General features: G+C 43.5%; 1 protein-coding gene across 2 annotated transcripts; it reads left to right on the forward strand.

Moving 5' to 3' along the window:
• Positions 1–4130: 4130 nt before the first annotated feature.
• myd88 (MYD88 innate immune signal transduction adaptor) lies at positions 4131–17092 on the forward strand. Of its 2 annotated transcripts, NM_001124421.1 has the most exon segments (9): positions 5347–5730; positions 5732–5748; positions 5750–5759; positions 5761–5840; positions 6149–6271; positions 11607–11787; positions 13472–13563; positions 16052–16340; positions 16758–17064. In NM_001124421.1, coding segments are annotated over 8 exon segments (849 nt in total). In that variant the 5' UTR covers positions 5347–5539; the 3' UTR covers positions 16207–16340; positions 16758–17064.
• The last annotated feature ends 995 nt before the right edge of the window (positions 17093–18087 follow it).

Genomic DNA, 18087 nt, shown 5'->3' on the forward strand with positions numbered 1-18087 from the left:
GGAGTTTCCTTCATTAAATAGTCCAAAATTACATTACACAATTTTACAAACAGTATCATCCTCACTCATTCATCTTATACAGCAATTAGATGTAAACCTCATATCGTTATAATGGGAAACATGACGTTATAATGGGAAAGATGACGTTATGATGGGAAAGATGACGTTATGATGGGAAAGATGACGTTATGATGGGAAAGATAACGTTATGACGGGAAAGATAACGTTATGACGGGAAAGATAACGTTATGATGGGAAAGATAACGTTAGGGCGGGAAAGATAACGTTATGACGGGAAAGATAACGTTATAATGGGATAGATAACGTTATAATGGGATAGATAACGTCCGGAAATGGCGCAGCCCTGGCCTTAGTTATCTTTGTTTTCTTTATTATTTTGGTTAGGCCAGGGTGTGACATGGGTGATGTATGGTTTTTGTCTCATCTAGGGTGTTTGTACTGTCTAGGGGTTTTTGTAGATTTATGGGGTTGTGTTCATTCTAGGTGTTTATGTAAGTCTATGGTTGCCTGGATTGGTTCTCAATCAGAGGCAGGTATTTATCGTTGTCTCTGATTGGGAACCATATTTAGGTAGCCATATTCTGTGGGTACTTTGGTGGGTGATTGTTTCCTTTGTCAGTGTTTGTGCCACACGGGACTGTTTCGTTGCCAGTTCACTTTATTATTTTTGTATTTCTTATTAAAAACCATGGACACCTACCACGCTGCATATTGGTCCGATCCTTGTTAAACCTCTTCAGAGGTAGAGGAGGAAATCTGGCGTGACAAAAATATAGATTTCTACATTTATTTTGCAATGCTCGCACACGCGACGCGTGTGGTGTGGTCATCCTGTTAGAGAGTTTAGTTGATACTAGAAGGGGGAACTGGAAACACTAAGGCCTTGTCTGAGGGTCAACTTCCCAAAATGCATTGCCTTTTAGAGAACTGGTTATTTATTGGCATGTTTTTTGTTTCTACATGTTCATTTTGGTTTTGAGAAGGTACTGATGAATGTGTTGACCATATACTGCTGAATGTGTTGACCATGTACTGCTGAATGTGTTGACCATGTACTGATGAATGTTATGACCATGTACTGCTGAATGTGTTGACCATGTACTGCTGAATGTGTTGACCATGTACTGCTGAATGTGTTGACCATGTACTGCTGAATGTGTTGACCATGTACTGCTGAATGTGTTGACCATGTACTGCTGAACGTGTTGACCATATCCTGATGAATGTGTTGACCATGTACTGCTGAATGTGTTGACCATGTACTGCTGAATGTGTTGACCATGTACTGCTGAATGTGTTGACCATGTACTGCTGAATGTGTTGACCATGTACTGCTGAATGTGTTGACCATGTACTGCTGAATGTGTTGACCATGTACTGCTGAATGTGTTGGCCATGTACTGCTGAATGTGTTGACCATGTACTGCTGAATGTGTTGACCATGTACTGCTGAATGTGTTGACCATGTACTGCTGAATGTGTCAGGAATATCTGACATGATGACTCCTTGCTGTCCCCAGTCCACCTGACTGTGCTGCTGCTCCAGTTTCAACTGTTCTGCCTTATTATTATTCGACCATGCTGGTCATTTATGAACATTTGAACATCTTGACCATGTTCTGTTATAATCTCCACCCGGCACAGCCAGAAGAGGACTGGCCACCCCACATAGCCTGGTTCCTCTCTAGGTTTCTTCCTTGGTTTTGGCCTTTCTAGGGAGTTTTTCCTATCCACCGTGCTTCTAAACCTGCATTGCTTGCTGTTTGGGGTTTTAGGCTGGGTTTCTGTACAGCACTTTGAGATATCAGCTGATGTACGAAGGGCTATATAAATAAATTTGATTTGATTTGACCATATACTGCTGAATGTGTTGACCATATACTGCTGAATGTGTTGACCATATACCGCTGAATGTGTTGACCATATACCGATGAACGTGTTGACCATATACCGCTGAATGTGTTGACCATGTACCGCTGAATGTGTTGACCATGTACCGATGGATGTGTTGACCATGTACCGATGAATGTGTTGACCATGTACCGATGGATGTGTTGACCATGTACCGATGAATGTGTTGACCATATACCGATGAATGTGTTGACCATATACTGATGAATGTGTTGACCATATATCGCTGAATGTGTTGACCATATACTGATGAATGTGTTGACCATATATCGCTGAATGTGTTGACCATATACTGATGAATGTGTTTACCATATATCGCTGAATGTGTTGACCATATACTGATGAATGTGTTGACCATATACCGCTGAATGTGTTGACCATATATCGCTGAATGTGTTGACCATATATCGCTGAATGTGTTGACCATATACTGATGAATGTGTCTACCACATACCGATGAATGTGTTGACCATATATCGCTGAATGTGTTGACCATATACTGATGAATGTGTTGACTATATATCGCTGAATGTGTTGACCATATACTGATGAATGTGTTGACCATATATCGCTGAATGTGTTGACCATATATCGCTGAATGTGTTGACCATATACTGCTGAATGTGTTGACCATGTACTGCTGAATGTGTTGACCATGTACTGCTGAATGTGTTGACCATGTACTGTTTGTGTTGACCATGTACTGCTGAATGTGTTGACCATGTACTGCTGAATGTGTTGACCATGTACTGTTTGTGTTGACCATGTACTGCTGAATGTGTTGACCATGTACTGCTGAATGTGTTGACCATATACTGCTGAATGTGTTGACCACGTACTGATGAATGTGTTGACCACGTACTGTTTGTGTTGACCATGTACTGATGAATGTGTTGACCATATCCTGATGAATGTGTTGACCATGTACTGCTGAATGTATCATGTGGTAATATAGACATGTCTGAATGATCAGCCTTCACGCCAAGATACTCACAAGACTATTTTGTAGTTGGTGTTTTGTCATGTCTGATACGTCAAGAAGAACTGCAAAACCAATCGAGGTAGTAGCTGTATTTGGTGTTTTCACTCTCTACAAAAGCAGCCATATCATTATCATGGTTCATAAGTAACATGTTCTAAGGTGTCTTGATGTTTCCTATCAGGGAGGAAGGAAGTGAAGGATAACAGCTGGCCCACTGCCAGCTCTGTATTTCAGGGCTGTTTATCAGAATAGGGAAGCGAAACCTTTCTACTGAAATACAGTTTAAACACCCCATGCTCAGACTAAATGCAACAGGGAACACAGAGGATTTTCCCACTGCTGCCACCAATGTAGCGACTGAGGGGATTATCCCACTGCTGCCACCAATGAAGCGACTGAGGGGATTATCCCACTGCTGCCACCAATGTAGCGACTGAGGGGATTATCCCACTGCTGCCACCAATGTAGCGACTGAGGGGATTATCCCACTGCTGCCACCAATATAGCGACTGAGAGGATTATCCCACTGCTGCCACCAATGTAGCGACTGAGGGGATTATCCCACTGCTGCCACCAATGTAGCGACTGAGGGGATTATCCCACTGCTGCCACCAATATAGCGACTGAGAGGATTATCCCACTGCTGCCACCAATATAGCGACTGAGAGGATTATCCCACTGCTGCCACCAATGTAGCGACTGAGAGGATTATCCCACTGCTGCCACCAATGTAGCGACTGAGGGGATTATCCCACTGCTGCCACCAATGTAGCGACTGAGGGGATTATCCCACTGCTGCCACCAATGTAGCGACTGAGGGGATTATCCCACTGCTGCCACCAATGTAGCGACTGAGGGGATTATCCCACTGCTGCCACCAATGTAGCGACTGAGGGGATTATCCCACTGCTGCCACCAATGTAGCGACTGAGGGGATTTTATTTATTTATTAATTTCACCTTTATTTAACCAGGTAGGTTAGTTGAGAACACCTTTATTTAACCAGGTAGGTTAGTTGAGAACACCTTTATTTAACCAGGTAGGCTAGTTGAGAACAAGTTCTCATTTGCAACTGCGACCTGGCCAAGATAAAGCGTAGCAATTCGACACATACAACAACACAGAGTTACACATGGAATAAACAAAACATACAGTCAGTAATACAGTAGAACAAAAGAAAACAAAAAGTCTATATACAGTGAGTGCAAATGAGGTAAGTTAAGGAAATAAATAGGCCATGGTGGCGAAGTAATTACAATATAGCAATTAAACACTGGAATGGTAGATCGGCAGAAGATGAATGTGAAGGTAGAGATACTGGGGTGCAAAGGAGCAAAATAAATACCAGTATGGGGATGAGGTAGGTGGATAGATGGGCTGTTTACAGATGGGCTATGTACAGGTGCAGGGTTCTGTGAGCTGCTCTGACAGCTGATGCTTAAAGTTAGTGAGGGAGATATGAGTCTCCAGCTTCAGTGATTTTTGCAGTTCGTTCCAGTCATGGGCAGCAGAGAACTGGAAGGAAAGACGACGAAAGGAGGAATTGGCTTTGGGGGTGACCAGTGAGATATACCTGCTGGAGCGTGTGCTACGAGTGGGTGCTGCTATGGTGACCACTGAGCTGAGATAAGGCAGAGCTTTACCTAGCAAAGACTTGTAGATAACCTGTAGCCAGTGGGCTTGGCGACGAGTATGAAGCGAGCGCCAACCAACGAGAGCGTACAGGTCGCAATGGTGGGTAGTGTATGGGGCTTTGGTGACAAAACGGATGGCACTGTGCTAGACTGCATCCAGTTTGTTGAGTAAAGTATTGGAGGATATTTTATAGATGATTATCCCACTGCTGCCACCAATGTAGCGACTGAGGGGATTATCCCACTGCTGCCACCAATGTAGCGACTGAGGGGATTTTCCCACTGCTGCCACCAATGTAGCAACTGAGGGGATTATCCCACTGCTGCCACCAATGTAGCGACTGAGGGAATTATCCCACTGCTGCCACCAATGTAGCGACTGAGGGAAGGGGGAATAGCTGTAACAGGGCCTGTGGTGCGAGCACATTACCTGTGCTGAAATGTCATTTATATATATCACCAGCCCCCATTAATTATATTGTATAATTTGTATATAACTATATCATACACAACAATATTTCCATAATTCAGGGAAAACATATTTTTTTCTAATCTGGGTAAATAAACCATGTCTCTTCCGTGTGTGACGCAAGCAGGTCTTGATAAAGCGTTTCCTCATTCTCTGTCAATGGGAAGTTCGTTTTGCGTGGCCCGGTACCCCAGGAACAGATTTAGTTCATTTTAGAACATTCCATTGGTCCATAAGGGAAATCTCCACTCATCCGGGGCACCGGGCCAGCCAGTCCCTCCCCTAGTCCATCCCCCTGGTCAGGCCTCTACAGAAGCCTCAGTCATTTCTAGTACATGCAATCAATAACTTGCACAACCACCGAAGCCCTCAGAAACGGAACAATTCTTCTAGTTTGGACACATCTGTTTCTTTCGGATTAAATGACAAATCAAATGTCTTAATTTGACTCGTATAAGGAGCGGTTTCGGTTTGTATAAATTTACGCCTTCAGAAGAACCAGAAACGACAACTTCCTTGAATATGTCAGCTAGTTTAGACCTGTGGAATATTCCACTGAGAGCGCTGAATATCAACGTGAGAAAAAGATTGGGACTGTTTTTAAACCCGAGAAACACTGTGGCATCAGACTGGATGTCTGTCGCAGAAAACATGGGTTTCTCTTATTTAGAGATCAAGAATTACGAGGATTGCCAGGACCCAACACGGAAGATTCTAGAGGACTGGCAAGCACGTTGTCCCGGAGCCAAAGTTGGAAAGTTAGTTTCAATTCTGGATAACGTGGACAGAAAGGACGTTGTGGAGGATCTCCGAGTTCTCATTGGTAAACCAACTGCTTTTTATTTCTAAATAATATGACATGTAATCATCTATAAAGGATGACTGAAACCTGTATGTGTGTGTGTGTTCTGAAATGTGTTACAGCCATGTTATGCATTAATTACAAAATAACCTTTAGTTGAACTGTCATGAATTATGATGACGTAATATTGAAATAATTGCTGAGTAACTTGACGTGTGTGTGTGTGTGTGTGTGTGTGTGTGTGTGTGTGTGTGTGTGTGTGTGTGTGTGTGTGTGCGCGTGTGTGTGTATTTCTGGGTATGTCTGGGTGTGTCTCTGTGTGTGTACAGAGGAGGACTGTAAGAGGTACATAGAGAGACAGAATGAGCCCCCAGTCCAGGTTCCTGAGGTGGACAGCTGTGTTCCCAGAACCCCGGAGAGACAAGGCATCACCCTGGAGGATGACCCAGAAGGTAATAATATAAATACGTCTGTAGGACATTACTATCCAATCATAAACACTAGTGTTACACACTAGTGGTCTGTAGTACATTACTATCCAATCATAAACACTAGTGTTACACACTATTGGTCTGTAGTACATTACTATCCAATCATAAACACTAGTGTTACACACTATTGGTCTGTAGGACATTACTATCCAATCATAAACACTAGTGTTACACACTATTGGTACATTACTATCCAATCATAAACACTAGTGTTACACACTATTGGTCTGTAGTACATTACTATCCAATCATAAACACTAGTGTTACACACTATTGGTCTGTAGGACATTACTATCCAATCATAAACACTAGTGTTACACACTATTGGTCTGTAGGACATTACTATCCAATCATAAACACTAGTGGTCTGTAGTACATTACTATCCAATCATAAACACTAGTGTTACACACTATTGGTCTGTAGGACATTACTATCCAATCATAAACATTAGTGTTACACACTATTGGTCTGTAGTACATTACTATCCAATCATAAACACTAGTGTTACACACTATTGGTCTGTAGTACATTACTATCCAATCATAAACACTAGTGTTACACACTATTGGTCTGTAGGACATTACTATCCAATCATAAACACTAGTGTTACACACTAGTGGTCTGTAGTACATTACTATCCAATCATAAACACTAGTGTTACACACTAGTGGTCTGTAGGACATTACTATCCAATCATAAACACTAGTGTTACACACTATTGGTCTGTAGGACATTACTATCCAATCATAAACACTAGTGTTACACACTATTGGTCTGTAGGACATTACTATCCAATCATAAACACTAGTGGTCTGTAGTACATTACTATCCAATCATAAACACTAGTGGTCTGTAGTACATTACTATCCAATCATAAACACTAGTGTTACACACTATTGGTCTGTAGTACATTACTATCCAATCATAAACACTAGTTTTACACACTATTGGTCTGTAGTACATTACTATCCAATCATAAACACTAGTGGTCTGTAGTACATTACTATCCAATCATAAACACTAGTGTTACACACTATTGGTCTGTAGTACATTACTATCCAATCATAAACACTAGTGTTACACACTAGTGGTCTGTAGTACATTACTATCCAATCATAAACACTAGTGTTACACACTAGTGGTCTGTAGTACATTACTATCCAATCATAAACACTAGTGTTACACACTATTGGTCTGTAGTACATTACTATCCAATCATAAACACTAGTGTTACACACTATTGGTCTGTAGTACATTACTATCCAATCATAAACATTAGTGTTACACACTATTGGTCTGTAGGACATTACTATCCAATCATAAACACTAGTGTTACACACTAGTGGTCTGTAGGACATTACTATCCAATCATAAACACTAGTGTTACACACTATTGGTCTGTAGGACATTACTATCCAATCATAAACACTAGTGTTACACACTATTGGTCTGTAGGACATTACTATCCAATCATAAACACTAGTGGTCTGTAGTACATTACTATCCAATCATAAACACTAGTGGTCTGTAGTACATTACTATCCAATCATAAACACTAGTGTTACACACTATTGGTCTGTAGTACATTACTATCCAATCATAAACACTAGTGTTACACACTATTGGTCTGTAGTACATTACTATCCAATCATAAACACTAGTGTTACACACTATTGGTCTGTAGTACATTACTATCCAATCATAAACACTAGTGGTCTGTAGTACATTACTATCCAATCATAAACACTAGTGTTACACACTAGTGGTCTGTAGGACATTACTATCCAATCATAAACACTAGTGTTACACACTAGTGGTCTGTAGTACATTACTATCCAATCATAAACACTAGTGGTCTGTAGGACATTACTATCCAATCATAAACACTAGTGTTACACACTATTGGTCTGTAGGACATTACTATCCAATCATAAACACTAGTGTTACACACTATTGGTCTGTAGTACATTACTATCCAATCATAAACACTAGTGTTACACACTATTGGTCTGTAGGACATTACTATCCAATCATAAACACTAGTGTTACACACTATTGGTCTGTAGTTGAGATTACTTTATTTGTCAAATAAGGTCCAATCAAAATTCGACTTCCACTTTATGCCAACCCCGTCTGAATGACAGGTATACTGTACAGAGGTTGGAGACACACTGGGCACCCGTGGAGCGGTAGTTGTGTGGAGATTTAGTGCCTTGCTCAATGGCACGATGGCAGGCAATGGCATTTAGCATTTGATACCATCAATCCTATGGTTGCTAGCTCACTGCCCGACAGATTCTTCCTGTCAGACCCAGGATTTGAACTGGCAATCCTCTGGTTGCTGGCCTTCCTCTTTTACCTCTAGGCTACCTGCCGCTCCACACAACTAAATGATAAAAACACTAGTATCACATTCACTGGTCAGTAGCATGGTGACTATATCAACTCTGCTTATCACAACATTACGAAGTAGATAGACTATAGTCATATGGAATATTCTTCCCTGAACATGCAAACAGCCTTCTGTATACAATGGTGGCAGCTTGTCTCTGGCCATCATGCACCAATGTTAATATTTATGACAGTTTTTTACCTATTGAGTCACCTCTCTCCTCTGTCTCCTGATGTTGAGTCCTCTCTCTCCTCTGTCTCCTGATGTTGAGTCCTCTCTCTCCTCTGTCTCCTGATGTTCTCTCCACTGTCTCCTGATGTTCTCTCCTCTGTCTCCTGATGTTCTCTCCTCTGTCTCCTGATGTTCTCTCCACTGTCTCCTGATGTTGAGTCCTCTCTCTCCTCTGTCTCCTGATGTTGTTCTCTCCTCTGTCTCTTGATGTTCTCTCCACTGTCTCCTGATGTTCTCTCCTCTGTCTCCTGATGTTCTCTCCACTGTCTCCTGATGTTCTCTCCTCTGTCTCCTGATGTTGAGTCCTCTCTCCTCTGTATCCTGATGTTGAGTCCTCTCCTCCTCTGTCTCCTGATGTTGAGTCATCTCTCCTCTGTCTCCTGATGTTGAGTCCTCTCCTCCTCTGTCTCCTGATGTTCTCTCCACTCTCTCCTGATGTTGAGTCCTCTCTCTCCTCTGTCTCCTGATGTTGAGTCCTCTCTCTCTCCTGATGTTGAGTCATCTCTCCTCTGTCTCCTGATGTTGAGTCCTCTCCTCCTCTGTCTCCTGATGTTGAGTCCTCTCTCTTCTGTCTCCTGATGTTGAGTCCTCTCCTCCTCTGTCTCCTGATGTTGAGTCATCTCCTCCTCTGTCTCCTGATGTTGAGTCCTCTCCTCCTCTGTCTCCTGATGTTGAGTCCTCTCCTCCTCTGTCTCCTGATGTTGAGTCCTCTCTCCTCTGTCTCCTGATGTTGAGTCATCTCTCCACTCTCTCCTGATGTTGAGTCCTCTCTCCCCTCTGTCTCCTGATGTTGAGTCCTCTCTCTCCTCTGTCTCCTGATGTTGAGTCCTCTCTCTTTTTTGTCTCCTGATGTTGAGTCCCCTCTCCCCTCTGTCTCCTGATGTTGAGTCCTCTCCTCCTCTGTCTCCTGATGTTGAGTCGTCTCTCCTCTGTCTCCTGATGTTGAGTCCTCTCCTCCTCTGTCTCCTGATGTTGAGTCCTCTCTCCTCTGTCTCCTGATGTTGAGTCATCTCTCCACTCTCTCCTGATGTTGAGTCCTCTCTCCCCTCTGTCTCCTGATGTTGAGTCCTCTCTCTCCTGTCTCCTGATGTTGAGTCCTCTCTCTCCTTTGTCTCCTGATGTTGAGTCCCCTCTCCCCTCTGTCTCCTGATGTTGAGTCCCCTCTCCCCTCTGTCTCCTGATGTTGAGTCCTCTCTCCTGTCTCCTGATGTTGAGTCCTCTCTCTCCTCTGTCTCCTGGTGTTGAGTCCTCTCTCTCCTCTGTCTCTTGATGTTGAGTCCTCTCTCCTCTGTCTCCTGATGTTCTCTCCTCTCTCTCCTCTCTCTTCTCTCTCTTCTCTCTCCTCTCTCTCTTCTCTCTCCTCTCTCTCTCCTCTCCTCTCTCTCCTCTGTCTCCTGGTGTTGAGTCCTCTCTCTCCACTCTCTACTGATGTTGAGTCCTCTCTCTCCTCTGTCTTCTGATGTTGAGTCCGCTCTCCCCTCTGTCTCCCGAGGTTGAGTCCTCTCTCCTCTGTCTCCTGATGTTGAGTCCTCTCCCCTCTGTCTCCTGATGTTGAGTCCTCTCTCCTCTGTCTCCTGATGTTGAGTCCTCTCTCCTCTGTCTCCTGATGTTCTCTCCTCTCTCTCCTCTCTCTTCTCTCTCTTCTCTCTCCTCTCTCTCCTCTCTCTCTCCTCTCCTCTCTCTCCTCTGTCTCCTGGTGTTGAGTCCTCTCTCTCCACTCTCTACTGATGTTGAGTCCTCTCTCTCCTCTGTCTCCTGATGTTGAGTCCTCTCTCTCCTCTGTCTCCTGATGTTGAGTCCTCTATCTCCTCTGTCTCCTGGTGTTGAGTCCTCTCTCTCCACTCTCTCCTGGTGTTGAGTCCTCTGTCTCCTGATGTTGAGTCCTCTCTCTCCTCTGTCTCCTGATGTTGAGTCCTTTCTCTCCTCTGTCTCCTGATGTTGAGTCCTCTCTCTCCTCTGTCTCCTGGTGTTGAGTCCTCTCTCTCCACTCTCTCCTGGTGTTGAGTCCTCTCTCTCCTCTGTCTCCTGATGTTGAGTCCTCTCTCTCCTGTCTCCTGATGTTGAGTCCTCTCTCTCCTCTGTCTCCTGATGTTGAGTCCTCTCTCTCCTCTGTCTCCTGATGTTGAGTCCTCTCTCTCCTCTGTCTCCTGATGTTGAGTCCTCTCTCTCCACTCTCTCCTGGTGTTGAGTCCTCTCTCTCCTCTGTCTCCTGATGTTGAGTCCTCTCTCTCCTGTCTCCTGATGTTGAGTCCTCTCTCTCCTCTGTCTCCTGATGTTGAGTCCTCTGTCTCCTGATGTTGAGTCCTCTCTCTCCTCTGTCTCCTGATGTTGAGTCCTCTCTCTCCTCTGTCTCCTGATGTTGAGTCCTCTCTCTCCTCTGTCTCCTGATGTTGAGTCCTCTCTCTCCTCTGTCTCCTGATGTTGAGTCCTCTCCCCTCTGTCTCCTGAGGTTGAGTCCTCTCTCCTCTGTCTCCTAATGTTCTCTCCTCTCTCCCTCTCCTCTCTCTCCTCTCTCCTCTCTCTCTCCTCTCCTCTCTCCTCTCCTCTCTCTCCTCTCTCTCTTCTCTCTCCTCTCCCTCCTCTCTCCTCTCTCTTCTCTCTCCTCTCCTCTCTCTCCTCTCTCTCCTCTCTTCTCTCTCCTCTCTCTCCTCTCTTCTCTCTCCTCTCTCCAGGGGGTATACCAGAGCTGTTTGATGCCTTCATCTGCTACTGTCAGAGTGACTTTGACTTTGTCCATGAGATGATCCAGCAGTTGGAGCAGACGGACCACAAGTTGAAGCTGTGTGTGTTTGACCGGGATGTCCTGCCTGGATCATGTGTCTGGACCATCACCAGCGAACTCATCGAGAAGAGGCAGGTTCAGGCCTCCTTTAGGCAACGCCACAGTGGCGTCTTGGAGATCCACGGCCACTTATTGGCTGTGTTCTGTTTCTGTTTAATGGCTGATCCTCGTGTTTTCAGAATTGTATTAGCTCAAGAGACGGGTTTTGCTATGCAAGAGCATGTTACAGCTAAGAGAGTGGTGGTTATGGCTGGATAATACTGTATGTTGTTGATCTGTAGGTGGTTATAGCTGAATAATACTGTATGTTGTTGATCTGTAGGTGGTTATAGCTGGATAATACTGTATGTTGTTGATCTGTAGGTGGTTATAGCTGGATAATACTGTATGTTGTTGATCTGTAGGTGGTTATAGCTGGATAATACTGTATGTTGTTGATCTGTAGGTGGTTATGGCTGGATAATACTGTATGTTGTTGATCTGTAGGTGGTTATGGCTGGATAATACTGTATGTTGTTGATCTGTAGGTGGTTATAGCTGGATAATACTGTATGTTGTTGATCTGTAGGTGGTTATAGCTGGATAATACTGTATGTTGTTGATCTGTAGGTGGTTATGGCTGGATAATACTGTCTGTTGTTGATCTGTAGGTGGTTATGGCTGGATAATACTGTATGTTGTTGATCTGTAGGTGGTTATAGCTGGATAATACTGTATGTTGTTGATCTGTAGGTGGTTATAGCTGGATAATACTGTATGTTGTTGATCTGTAGGTGGTTATGGCTGGATAATACTGTATGTTGTTGATCTGTATGTGGTTATGGCTGGATAATACTGTATGTTGTTGATCTGTATGTGGTTATAGCTGGATAATACTGTATGTTGTTGATCTGTAGGTGGTTATAGCTGGATAATACTGTATGTTGTTGATCTGTAGGTGGTTATGGCTGGATAATACTGTCTGTTGTTGATCTGTAGGTGGTTATAGCTGGATAATACTGTATGTTGTTGATCTGTAGGTGGTTATGGCTGGATAATACTGTATGTTGTTGATCTGTAGGTGGTTATAGCTGGATAATACTGTATGTTGTTGATCTGTAGGTGGTTATAGCTGGATAATACTGTATGTTGTTGATCTGTAGGTGGTTATGGCTGGATAATACTGTATGTTGTTGATCTGTAGGTGGTTATGGCTGGATAATACTGTGTTGTTGATCTGTAGGTGGTTATAGCTGGATAATACTGTATGTTGTTGATCTGTAGGTGGTTATAGCTGGATAATACTGTATGTTGTTGATCTGTAGGTGGTTATGGCTGGATAATACTGTATGTTGTTGATCTGTATGTGGTTATGGCTGGATAATACTGTACATTGTTGATCTGTAGGTGGTTATGGCTGGATAATACTGTATGTTGTTGATCTGTAGGTGGTTATGGCTGGATAATACTGTATGTTGTTGATCTGTATGTGGTTATAGCTGGATAATACTGTATGTTGTTGATCTGTAGGTGGTTATGGCTGGATAATACTGTATGTTGTTGATCTGTAGGTGGTTATGGCTGGATAATACTGTATGTTGTTGATCTGTAGGTGGTTATAGCTGGATAATACTGTATGTTGTTGATCTGTAGGTGGTTATAGCTGGATAATACTGTATGTTGTTGATCTGTAGGTGGTTATAGCTGGATAATACTGTATGTTGTTGATCTGTAGGTGGTTATGGCTGGATAATACTGTATGTTGTTGATCTGTAGGTGTAAAAGGATGGTCGTGGTGATATCTGATGAGTACCTGGACAGTGATGCCTGTGACTTCCAGACAAAGTTTGCCCTCAGTCTCTGTCCTGGTAAGTCTATCACTCAGTAACATTTTTTTAACCTTTATTTAACTAGGCAAGTCAGTTAAGAACAAATTCTTATTTTCAATGACGGCCCAGGAACAGTGGGTTAACTGCCTTGTTCAGGGGCAGAATGACGGCCCAGGAACAGTGGGTTAACTGCCTTGTTCAGGGGCAGAATGACGGCCCAGGAACAGTGGGTTAACTGCCTTGTTCAGGGGCAGAATGAAGGCCCAGGAACAGTGGGTTAACTGCCTTGTTCAGGGGCAGAATGAAGGCCCAGGAACAGTGGGTTAACTGCCTTGTTCAGGGGCAGAATGAAGGCCCAGGAACAGTGGGTTAACTGCCTGTTCAGGGGCAGAATGACAGCCTGGGAACAGTGGGTTAACTGCCTTGTTCAGGGGCAGAATGAAGGCCCAGGAACAGTGGGTTAACTGCCTTGTTCAGGGGCAGAATGAAGGCCCAGGAACAGTGGGTTAACTGCCTTGTTCAGGGGCAGAATGACGGCCCAGGAACAGTGGGTTAACTGACTGTTCAGGGGCAGAATGAAGGCCTGGGTACAGTGGGTTAACTGCCTTGTTCAGGGGCAGAATGAAGGCCCAGGAACAGTGGGTTAACTGCCTTGTTCAGGGGCAGAATGAAGGCCCAGGAACAGTGGGTTAACTGCCTTGTTCAGGGGCAGAATGAAGGCCTGGGAACAGTGGGTTAACTGCCTTGTTCAGGGGCAGAATGACGGCCCAGGAACAGTGGGTTAACTGCCTTGTTCAGGGGCAGAATGACGACCCAGGAACAGTGGGTTAACTGCCTTGTTCAGGGGCAGAATGAAGGCCCAGGAACAGTGGGTTAACTGCCTTGTTCAGGGGCAGAATGAAGGCCCAGGAACAGTGGGTCAACTGCCTTGTTCAGGGGCAGAATGACGGCCCAGGAACAGTGGGTTAACTGCCTGTTCAGGGGCAGAATGACGGCCCAGGAACAGTGGGTTAACTGCCTTGTTCAGGGGCAGAATGAAGGCCTGGGAACAGTGGGTTAACTGCCTTGTTCAGGGGCAGAATGAAGGCCTGGGAACAGTGGGTTAACTGCCTTGTTCAGGGGCAGAATGACGGCCCAGGAACAGTGGGTTAACTGCCTTGTTCAGGGGCAGAATGACGACCCAGGAACAGTGGGTTAACTGCCTTGTTCAGGGGCAGAATGACAACCCATGAACAGTGGGTTAACTGCCTTGTTCAGGGGCAGAATGACGACCCAGGAACAGTGGGTTAACTGCCTTGTTCAGGGGCAGAATGACAACCCATGAACAGTGGGTTAACTGCCTTGTTCAGGGGCAGAATGACGACCCAGGAACAGTGGGTTAACTGCCTGTTCAGGGGCAGAATGACGACCCAGGAACAGTGGGTTAACTGCCTTGTTCAGGGGCAGAACGACAGCCTGGGAACAGTGGGTTAACTGCCTTGTTCAGGGGCAGAACTTCACTTTGTCGTCTCTGTGATTTGAACTACCTTTTGGTTACTAGTCCAACACTCTGACTACTAGGCTACGCTGCCACCCCAACATGTTGTTGCTCTGTAGGTATTTTAAGATCTGGTGGTAGATCATGTCTGCGTCTGTGACCTCTTTCCATTTCCTGTTTTTCTCCATATTAATGTCATGGTAGGTTGTTGTCATATTAATGTCATGGTAGGTTGTAGTGTCATATTAATGTCATGGTAGGTTGTTGTGTCATATTAATGTCATGGTAGGTTGTTGTAGTGTCATATTAATGTCATGGTAGGTTGTAGTGTCATATTAATGTCATGGTAGGTTGTAGTGTCATATTAATGTCATGGTAGGTTGTTGTCATATTAATGTCATGGTAGTGTTACGGTGAGTGAATGAGGACCCAAAAGCGAACTAACTTAAACAGAGCTTCTTTAATAACCAAACTGTGGTAGGCTCAGATAGACCGGCAGATTCCGACAGGACAGGACAAGGTTACAGCAAACATGACGATAGTCTGGCTCAGGCATGAAACACAACAAACAAGAATCCGACAAGGACAGGAGCAGAAACAGAGAGAGATATAGGGACCTAATCAGAGGGAAAAAGGGAACAGGTGGGAAAAGGGGTGACGAGGTGGTTAGGAGGAGACAAGGCACAGCTGGGGGAAAGAGGGGGAGAAAAGGTAACCTAACAACGACCAGCAGAGGGAGACAGGGTGAAGGGAAAGGACAGAGACAAGACACAACATGACAGTACATGACAGGTAGGTTGTAGTGTCATATTAATGTCATGGTAGGTTGTAGTGTCATATTAATGTCATGGTAGGTTGTAGTGTCATATTAATGTCATGGTAGGTTGTAGTGTCATATTAATGTCATGGTAGGTTGTAGTGTCATATTAATGTCATGGTAGGTTGTAGTGTCATATTAATGTCATGGTAGGTTGTAGTGTCATATTAATGTCATGGTAGGTTGTAGTGTCATATTAACTGCATCTATCTCCTCTCTGAAACCTCTCCCAGGTGCCCGGAGCAAGCGACTGATCCCTGTGAAGTATAAGTCTATGAAAAAACCTTTCCCCAGTATCCTGAGGTTCCTGACGGTGTGTGACTACACACGACCCTGTACACAGTCCTGGTTCTGGGTCCGGCTGGCCAAGGCCCTCTCCCTGCCCTGAATGGATCATACAGACTTACAGCAACCAATCAGCACAGGGGGCCTGCCCCTCTCCAGCGGGAACAGAAAGAGTACATGTCAGCTCGGTGGTACTGTTACTTTACTGGGGACCGTTGATCGCCACAGTCTGGTTGACATTTTATATTGATTCATATTTTATATTGATTCATATTTTATATTGATTCATATTTTATTCATATTTTATATTGATTCATATTTTATAATGATTCATATTTTATATTGATTCATATTTTATATTGATTCATATTTTATATTGATTCATATTTTATATTGATTAATATGTTATATTGATTCATATGTTATATTGATTCATATTTTATATTGATTCATATGTTATATTGATTCATATTTTATATTGATTCATATTTTATATTGATTCATATTTTATAATGATTCATATTTTATATTGATTCATATTTTATATTGATTCATATGTTATATTGATTCATATGTTATATTGATTAATATTTTATATTGATTCATATTTTATATTGATTCATATTTTATAATGATTCATATTTTATATTGATTCATATTTTATATTGATTCATATTTTATATTGATTCATATTTTATATTGATTCATTTCTTAGTTAGAACAGTTTGTGAATTGTACAGTTTGTGTATTGTAGCAGTTTTCTGAACCCACAGATGGAGTTCCCGGGGTGCTCTCCTCCTTTTGTCCTCATCACTGAGAGCCTGATGGCTCCTTCACTCATTACTGATATATTGATTTGGGTTTAATATGAGATTTCATTCCATCGAAAACGTTTTATATGTTTTCAATATATTTTATTCTGAGCCCCATCGCTCATATGGACCAAATATCAACCTGAATGAATAAATGCTGGGGTTTTTTTTATATTACATTTGTTCACCTGTTAAGAATATTGTATAGATCAGATGTCTGCATGGTTGGCAACACATTTTACAATTATTTAGCTGTTTGTTTATCTGATGGGCCGGCTCTTTAGTTTCCACATCCTCCTTCCTCCTGTCATGGCGGCCATGTTGTCTCCTCAGATGAGAGATATCAGCATGTGACTTCCTCCTGTCATTGTGGCCATGTTGTCTCCTCAGATGAGAGATATCAGCATGTGACTTCCTCCTGTCATGGCGGCCATGTTGTCTCCTCAGATGAGAGATATCAGCATGTGACTTCCTCCTGTCATGGCGGCCAATGTTGTCTCCTCAGATGAGAGATATCAGCATGTGACTTCCTCCTGTCATGGTGGCCATGTCTCCTCAGATGAGAGATATCAGCATGTGACTTCCTCCTGTCATGGCGGCCATGTTGTCTCCTCAGATGAGAGATATCAGCATGTGACTTCCTCCTGTCATGGCGGCCATGTTGTCTCCTCAGATGAGAGATATCAGCCTGTGACTTCCTCCTGTCATGGCGGCCATATTGTCTCCTCAGATGAGAGATATCAGCATGTGACTTCCTCCTGTCATGGCGGCCATATTGTCTCCTCAGATGAGAGATATCAGCCTGTGACTTCCTCCTGTCATGGCGGCCATGTTGTCTCCTCAGATGAGAGATATCAATCAGCATGTGACTTCCTCCTGTCATGGCGGCCATATTGTCTCCTCAGATGAGAGATATCAGCCTGTGACTTCCTCCTGTCATGGCGGCCATATTGTCTCCTCAGATGAGAGATATCAGCCTGTGACTTCCTCCTCTCATGGCGGCCATATTGTCTCCTCAGATGAGAGATATCAGCATGTCTTCCTCCTGTCTTGACACCCTGTTTCAGTACAGAGCGGAGAGACTGACACCTGGCACATTCACCACACTTTATAAAGCTGTATAAATCCACCAATACCAAAATCTACCAAAACTGTAAAAAAAATGTAAAGAA

This window comes from Oncorhynchus mykiss, chromosome 15, assembly GCF_057628025.1.
Source record: "Oncorhynchus mykiss isolate SJ-2025 chromosome 15, ASM5762802v1, whole genome shotgun sequence".
NCBI lineage: Eukaryota > Metazoa > Chordata > Actinopteri > Salmoniformes > Salmonidae > Oncorhynchus > Oncorhynchus mykiss.